An 8,910-nucleotide genomic window follows, 5' to 3' on the forward strand; every position below is an offset into this window, starting at 1 on the left:
CAAGAGTTTAAACAATACTCTTTCATGTGATTCTTGTGTAGGTGGTTAAAGAGGTTTGTCATGTTTGAGTGGTGGTGGGGACCGTTTTGTGCTATAATTTGCATAGTACAGTTTTCTGGGGCGTGTCAGACTTTTCATAACCAAACCATGTCCATGCTACAGAGGTAGCCCCTCGTTTAGCAATAACTCGACTTGTTTTGACTGGTCCTTCTGTTTGGAGCTACCTGGTTCTGCCTCATCCTCGCTGGCCATGCTGGTATTCTCTGTGCCTTCATCCGCATGGTGACTATAAGCGCCAATTTATAGTTACTTCATGTTTTAATTTGAGGTCATTTGTTTGATGCATATTCTGAAATTTGATGTTTGAGAATAATGTATATCATTTCAGTTTACTTTGAAAAGTCTCAGCAGGATCTTGAGCTTTCTTGTGAAAGGTTTATGTGGAAAATAAACAAGCGGACGGCGGAGCCACACGATGCTTTTACCGTCATTGTTGGTAACAAAAGTACGAAACAGTCGCTTGTCCGTCCATAGTGTGGTTTTTTTAAGTATAAGAGAGAGAGAGAAGTTTAAGAAATTAATATAGCCGCTACAGTGACCATCAAAACCATGAAAAAATATTGCCGTAAACAGTTTATTTTGCAACATCACGAAACAAACGATAGGGTATATAATATGAAACAATGCACATTTTTATATCATCATCCGATATATATATCGTCATATCGCACAGCCATAATCCTTTGTTTTTTGTTGCTGTTGTTTATGTTCAAGGTAAAAAAAAAAAAAAGAATAAAAATATAAACTTTTTAAAATATCTTTTTGTGTCTCTTGTTTTCCTCAGAATAAATTGCGACTAGTCTCAATGGCTGAGATGGAGGAGCAACACAGCGACACGTTAACCCCGACTGCTGCAGTTCCTGTATGAACTGAGCAACTCTGAAAATCCAAGGAAAAGCTGAGTGTATTTTATTTAAAGCTCAGATGGAACTTGATGGACTAGCATGCAGGCTGCATTCAGGACTTTGTCACACTGGTATGTGAAGAGTGGTACCAAGAGAACTTGTGCGCACACAACGTGTCACTTTATGCTTGCTCTTCTCCAGCCTCTGGTGTCACTTTGTAGTCATTTGTCTTATTATTGTCTTATTTGATGCAATTTAGGTTCTGTGAGCACAAGCAGAGGTTTTTGCTCCGGAAGTAACCATGACCTCGTTTTCAGAGCCGTGTTTAACGTTTAATGGCCGTGAAATATGTCAGACTTTTTCCTCTACTTAAACAGTTAAGAGCATTTGAACACAGTGGAGAAAAAGGTGTGCATTAAGGATTTTGAAACTATGTTTAACTAGGGCTGGGCGATATGACCCAAAATTCATATCTCAATATTTTTTAGCTGGATGCCGATATAAGATATGTATCTCGATATTTTTTTAAAGCCATAAGGTAAGAACAAAAAGAGAGTTCTTAGTCAAAGCTGTGTCCCAGATGTCACACGGGCACTTTTATTAACATACAGCGTAGATGTACATGAAAAAAAATTACTCAAAAATAAATTATGAGCATTTATTAAATAAAAATGCTCCATAAATAAAAGAAAACTATGTTGTTTTTGTGCATAACAAAGAGCTCACAATTGTGCAGTCAAAATCTAAACTAAAAGACGCTGAGCATAGTAACAAGGGCAGATTTCACAGCTGCTCTGTTCCCAAGTTTGTGACTGACAGCCTGGAGTTTGAAATCCGCTTCATAACCGTGTCTCTTAACAGGTGCCATTTATGGTCCTTATGCACACGTAAGGTAATCCAACTTCAGTAACCCTGCAAACGCCACTGCTGTTTAGTTTTCTGTCTTCATTTATGTTGGAAGTGGTAGCAGAGCTGTACGTTTGAATTAGTTTCAAAAGTCTCTGTCAGAACATGGTATGAAATGTTTAGGTGGAAAGTAGCGAGCTAACTTCCTGTTACCTTCTAACTCTGTTAAATTTAATAAATTCTGTTTTCATGGATGTAAAACTTAATTGTTACACCCGATAAAGCAGCAACGCTGATGATTTAATTAAAGATGAAAGAATTTAGACCGTTTTTAACTCTTAGTGTTCGTTTGACTTTGGGACCTTAAATGGACGGAGTTTTGGACCCAGATTATTCAGTGAAGCTCCTCACCACGGCAGCCGTAATGCTCTGACAATCCATCAAGCAGTGCGGCTTACCAAAGTTGTACTAGAACATTTTTAACAGATTTCTGCACGCAGAAATCGGTTCGAGGTCAGTAAGCACAACCAGAATTCATACATAAGGCACACTCTCGATTTTTGAGAAAATTAAAGGATTTTTTGTGTGGAAAATGCGTTATACAGAAGAAAAGAATATATATCAGTGATATATATCGTTACCGCACATGCTTCAAATTATATTGCGATATGGATTTTAGGCCATATCGCCCAGCCCTACTCAAAAGGTCTCATCAAGTCCCGATTTAATTCGATTTATGCCGTGTTATCAGTGTTTGCATTGATAGCATGGCTGTGGTGTCATATCAGTGTATGCTCTCGGTGTTTGCTGATATCAAACTGTGGTATGAGGACCACTGTGGGTTAATCTTTGTAGTGATACTCACTCCGTTTTTTTCATTTAGACCTGGTTTATTTCTGGTATAGTTGAATATTTGTATATAATCCCCGCAGCTGTCAGACTCTATAACAGGGGTCACCAGCCTTTCTTAAAACTGAGAGTTAGATAAAACTGTGAACAGTTTGGTTCATCTTTAGTCAAGATTTATGTTTTGTAATTTAAATCTGACATCTGATGATGTCATCATCACTCCATAAGCCAATGAGATTATCACATGACATTTATGAACAGGGATATTTCTTTTTAACGGTTTTCAATTTAACGTAATATTTAAGTGTTTCTTAGTTTTAGACTAGTTGGTTAGTCTTTTTCAATGTTTTAAACCATATCCCAGGTTTTTACTTCACCATTTATGGAGTTTTAACAAGCAAATAAAAGACAGAGCTTAATTCTGTAAAGATTAGATGAAAAATACTCAAAGGATAAATTCAATTGGTTTATTATTTTGTTACATAAGTTGAAAAAAGTAAAACAAGTAACTACAGAAACAACATAAAAGGAAACTTAAACAATCAAATAAATAAATGAAGGGGGGGGAGGGGGGAAGGGGAGGGGGGAAGGGGAGAAAACCCCAACAATCCCCTCTGAGCAAGCACTAGGCGACAGTGGGGAGGAAAAACTGCCTTTTAACGGGCAGAAGCCTCCAGCAGAACCAGGCTCAGGAGGGGGCAGTCAACTGCTGGGACTGGTTGGGGGGGAAGGGGGGGTGGGGGGTGAGGGTGAAAAAAAGAAAAAAGATTAAGAAGGTAGGGAATATGTGTTAGGAGAGAAAGGGAGAGGGGGGACAGGAGAGGTGAAAATTAAGATGCATCACAGGTGGAGGAGGACGAGGCTAAATCATCTGAATAACCAGCAGACGCCTCTTTTCTTCATTTCCAGGTATTTTTCCATGAGCGCTTTTTTCTCCAGGATAAGGGTTCTCAACTGATCGTTTGTTTCTGCATTTTGCTCCTCGAGTTGCTTGCATCTTTGCTCCATTTCTTTTAACCCTGCTTGTTCTTTTCTAGGCTTTTCTTTCGGGTCTTCGTATGTTGCCTCCTCCATTCCATTTGCCTTGCACATGTCTGTATTTCTCTCTTGTTTTTTCTTGTACATCTCTTCTATCAGGTCAATTTTTCTCTTGAATACTTGATGCATAAGCAGCAGGTATTCATATTTTTTCTCTTGTTGTTGCTTTTGTGCCTGCATTTCACTTATTTGGCTCTTCAAGTCACTGACCCTCAACAACATCTCATTCATGAGCTCTGAGTGTTTTTTCCTCATTCCATCGATCGTACACTGCATCTCTGAACATTGTCTTTCCAGTATTTCCTTTTCTCTTTCCAGGTCAGGTGTTTTTTCCCTCATTTCATTACAAAATTCTCGCAGTTCTAGATTCCTTCTCTCAAAGTCCTGGAGAATACGTTTTTCTTCTTCCTGTTTCTCTTTTTCTTCAAGAAGCTCTTTATTTTTGCACTCTGTTTCATCAAACCTGACTTTCAGCTCTACGTACATTTCCCTCATGTCTTTGAGTTTGTCCTCCATTGGTATTTCTTTTTCTCTTTCCAGTTCAGGTGTTTTGTCCTTCATTTCATTACAAAATTCTCGCAGTTCTAGATTCCTTCTCTCAAAGTCCTGGAGAATACGTTTTTCTTCTTCCTGTTTCTCTTTTTCTTCAAGAAGCTCTATATTTTTGAACTCTGTTTCACCAAACCTGACTGCCAGATCAACGCACATTTCCCTCATGTCTTTGAGTTTGCGCTGCAATCGTATTGTCTTTTTTCTTTCCAGTTCAGATGTTTTTTCCTTCATTTCATTACAAAATTCTCGCAGTTCTAGATTCCTTCTCTCAAAGTCCTGGAGAATACGTTTTTCTTCCTCCTGTTGCTTTTTTTCTTCAAGAAGCTCTTTCAGTTTGTGCTCCATTTGTATTTCCTGTTCAGTCTTCTGTTGGCGGATTTTTTCAATTGTTTTCTCAGCTTCATCGAGCTTTCCTTGAAGTATCTGTATCTCCTCAATAGTAGCTTTCTTTCCTTGAAGCTGGGCAGATGTTTCTTTTAATTCGGCACTCTGTGTTCCCGATGAAAAAATACGGGAAAAAAAATTCTTTCGTCCTTGACCAAACTTCATTCCCTCATTGATAATTTTTATATCAGGCTGCCGTTGCTGTTTTCCTTCCAGGTCTTTATTTCGTGCTTCCAATTGTCTGCACTTCTCCTCTAGTTGAAGCTTCTCTTCTTCAATTTGTTTAACTTTGTCATGGAGGTCAGAGTTTTCCTTCTGACTTTCCTGTAATGCCCTTTGGATTGATAAGACAACATCCATGGTTATTTCTCCTGAAGAGATTGGCTGGCCAGACCACGAAGGAGAGGCAGCATTATTTATTTTTCTTTGTCGGCGTTTTCGTCCCATGTTGGAGCCTGTGCACAGTGACTCTGAAAAGGCTTAGAAATATTTGCAAATGTATCTCGTGTTGAACGTTTGAAGTCTGCGAACAAACTGCTTTAAAATTGCTGCTTCTGATCCCTATTTATAGACTTCAGAACTTCAAAGGATCAAAGGTATTAATGATGTCACATCTTGTGACATCATCATTCCGTAAGCCAATCAGATTGTCACATGACATTTTAAAATGGGGATGTGTTTTTTTTTTTGTTTTTTTTTTTTTTAAAGTTTTTTTGAGTTTTCCCCATTTGCTCCAGGAGCTGCGCCTGGATGACGGCCGCTTTCAGCGGTACTGTTATGTTTGCATGCCTCAAACATTAATGATGACACCTTCAGTATTTCTCAGTTCCATTCTTTAATTCTCAGGCTTGCAGCGGCGACACAGTCTGCAGCGCTAACTTGTTCATTTACCGTTTTCTGTTGTCTCCTTTTTCTATATCCTCCTTCTGCCTTACATTCGACCTTTCAAAATAAAAGTTCTGTAAACATCACCTCCTTTCTTTTTTTCTTTAACAAACTTAGGTACTCAGTGAGGTGAATTATTAATCGGAACCTATGATAACAACACCTAATAAAATTACTGAACGTTCTTATTACTTGAGTTTCTCCACACCTAAACATCACTTAAACAGCACTGCATTTGCGCAGATCTCTGACTAATCACTATCAACATTCAACACTAGAATACTGGTTACAGTGTTAGATTCAGGAACAACAAACATGTTACACGCAGCGTAACCTTTAACGGGTCACTCAGATATTCAAGTCTTAGATCTGATGTAATCAGACAGATGCATAGGTACGCGTCTGTTTGATCTGACTTGGTATCTGGGCTTGTCTGTTAAGGCGGGGTCGACATGCCGTCCAGGTGGGGCATCTTCAAGTCCATGTCTGATTTTCTTGAAGAATGAGGCATTGCTGACAATTGAGTGTCCATCCCTCGTAGCTGTAATTTCAGAACCCTTAACTTTAGTCACTTTATAGGGTTTTGCATTGTATGGTGTGGATAATTTGTTGTGCTTGGGTTGGCGATGCAGCACTGTGTCACCCAGACTTGGTGAGTGTGGTCTGACGCGACGAGTTGCATCTGCGATCACCTTCATCTTGATCTTTGCACTATCATCCCTTGCTCTCACTTCAGCGTCTGAACACTTCCGTGGAGTGGTGTTAACGAAAGGGAGCTTGGTGTATAGCTGGCGTTGAAACAGTATTTCAGCTGGTGAGCTCGCTGTTGTGCAATGAGGTGTAGATCTGTACTCACGAAGAAAGATGTTTAGTTGCTGTCTCCATGGTGTGTCAGTTTTTACTGTCCTTGGGATTCCAAACATGGAGAACACTTTGTCAATGACTGGGATAACAGAAGATGCTGATGTTGAGCGTACACTTTCAACGACTGGATAGCGAGAATACTCGTCTGTGATAACGAGCAGGTATTCCCCCGTAGGGAGTGGTCCATAAAAGTCTGCACTGACACTGTGCCAGGGCGTTTCGGGTAATGGTGACATCTGCAGAGGGTGAGTGTGTCTGACAGGTGTGCTAGCTTGGCATGGCAGACAGTTTTGAACTGCAGATTCTGCTTTCCAATCGATCTCTGGGAACCATACTTTGGTACGTAGCAGCGCTTTGGTCTTGACGATACCCTGGTGCCCTTCGTGTGCCAGTTGTATTGCTCTTTCTTGTAGGACAGTTTGAATAACTATCCTCGTGCCTCTGAGTATGAAGTCAGATGAGTCAGCTACTGTTAGTTCACTTTGAACATGTTTGAACGATTTCAAAATGTCAGCATGCTGGGATTTATCTGTTAGATGCCACGTGTTGTTCCTGATGTGACTGATGACTTCCTGCAGAACCTGGTCTTTCAGAGTCTCTGTTTTTATCTCGTGAAGTGTCATGGCTTTTGGGGTGGAGTGATAAGAGAAGAAATTGACATACTCTTCTGCAACCTTACATGCACGAGCACTTTCATTCTCCTGTGTTGGCACTGGATGACGTGACATAAAGTCAGCTGGATTATCAGCACCTTTTCTGTATTCCACTCTGAAGTTATATGGCTGAAGTCTCAGTCCCCATCTTTCTATTCTGGCAGGTGGTTTTGATCTTGGGTTATTCCAGATGATTTTGAGTGCCTTGTAATCGGTCACCAGTGTGAATGGATGTCCATAAACATACAAATGGAAATGTTCGCAACTCCTCACAATGGCGAGTGCTTCTTTCTCAGTCTGCGAGTATCTCGTTTCCACATCACTCAGTGCTCTGCTTGCATATGCAATAATGTGCTTCATCCCCTTTTCATCTTTTTGACAGAGGATGGCGCCCAGTCCTACTGGACTAGCATCAACAATCAGTTCAGTCTGTCTGCTGGGATAGAAGTAGGACATTGTCGTGTCGCTTGTGAGACTGACCTTGAGTGCCTGCAACGCAGTTTCTTGGTCTTGACCCCATGTCCAAGGGGTGGCCTTGTGTGTGAGCCTGCGCAGTGGCTCAGAGATCGATGAGAAGTCTCTGATGAACCTTGAGCAGTAATTGGCCATGCCAAGGAGACTTTTGATGTCAGCAGGTGTTTTTGGGTTGGGAGCGTGTTGAACCGCTGCAACCTTTTTAGGATCTGCTGAAACGCCACCTGCAGAGAAGATGAAACCAAAAAACTCAAGTTTCGTTTTATTAAATTCACACTTCTCTCGATTCAGAGTAAGACCTGACTCTGATAGTCACTTAAAGAGAGCTGTAAGACTGCTGTCATGATCAGCCTGGTCCCTGCCAAAGACTATAATGTCATCACTGAGATTTTTGACTCCGTTCAGTCCTTGCAGCGTCTGATAAATAGCATTTTGGAACACTTCAGCTGCAGAAGAGACTCCAAAGCTCAGTCTTTTATAGCGCCGAAGTCCCAGATGAGTAGTGAACGTCGTAATGTAGCGGCTGTCAGGGTGTAATTCAAATTGGTGGTATCCTGCCCTGAGATCAAGTTTTGAGAACACCGTAGATCCATTCAGCTCATGGATTACATCATCAATCGTGGGCGTGACGTGTCGTTCTCGTTCGATTGCAGTGTTTGCTTGTCTCATGTCCACACATATCCGTACGTCGTCCGGATTCTTTGGTTTTGGCAGTGTTACAATGGGTGAAACCCACGGTGTTGGTCCCATAACCTTTTCAATCATGTCATCAGCTTCTAATTTCTGAAGTTCGTCCTCCACTTTTTGACGTAAATGAAAAGGAACACGTCTGTGTGGTTGACAGGTTGATTTTACATCTGCGTTTATGTGCAGTTTCACTTGAAAATCTTTGAGTTTTCCAATTCCCTGGAAAAGTTCTGGGTGTTGTTCTACTAGCTTGTATGCAACAGAACGTTGAGACTGAGAAGAGACCGCAGTGACAATATGGAGGAGTCCCAAGGCTTTTGAGGTTTCAAAACTCAAAAATATTGAAACCTCCTCCTTTAATGACAAAGAAGGAACACCTAACTGTTTTGTCTTGTTTTTCCACACTGCACCTGAATGCACCACACACAGGGAGAGACGTAGATGAGTGGTATGGGTAAATCTTGATGTCTGTAGAAGTCAACGTAGGACGTGGTGTCAGTTTGTTGTAGGTAGCTTCAGTTAAGCAGTTAGCAGTGGCCCCAGAATGGATTAGCACCGGTATCTGGGTGCCCATTACTCTGACTTCAGTATGTGGGAGTTTAGGATGTTGAGCTGTGTTCACCACATATACATAAGCGTCATCACTGCTGGATGTGTGCCCTGTCTCCACGTGTGCAGCGCTATCTGTTAGTTGATGAACAGTTTGCGGTGGCAGGTTTTTCTTCTACTTCTTTCCACAATGTGTCTCTTTTCTCTTTGAGCGACATTGCTTT

At 40.9% G+C, this 8,910-nt stretch overlaps 1 protein-coding gene across 1 annotated transcript; it reads right to left on the minus strand.

Moving 5' to 3' along the window:
• Window positions 1-3,336: 3,336 nt before the first annotated feature.
• On the minus strand, window positions 3,337-5,021 carry LOC148100823 (uncharacterized). Its single transcript, XM_087846798.1, has one exon. The coding sequence runs from the start codon at window positions 5,019-5,021 to the stop codon at window positions 3,468-3,470; it is 1,554 nt and encodes a 517-aa protein (XP_087702924.1). The 3' UTR covers window positions 3,337-3,467.
• Window positions 5,022-8,910: the final 3,889 nt, after the last annotated feature.

This window comes from Neolamprologus brichardi, chromosome 10 (assembly GCF_056152115.1).
Source record: "Neolamprologus brichardi isolate AB-2024 chromosome 10, ASM5615211v1, whole genome shotgun sequence".
NCBI classification, from domain to species: domain Eukaryota; kingdom Metazoa; phylum Chordata; class Actinopteri; order Cichliformes; family Cichlidae; genus Neolamprologus; species Neolamprologus brichardi.

Excerpts from the sequence above, each read along its gene's own strand:
- LOC148100823 (XM_087846798.1), bottom strand. The coding sequence starts at position 5,021 with ATGGGACGAAAACGCCGACAAAGAAAAATAAATAATGCTGCCTCTCCT.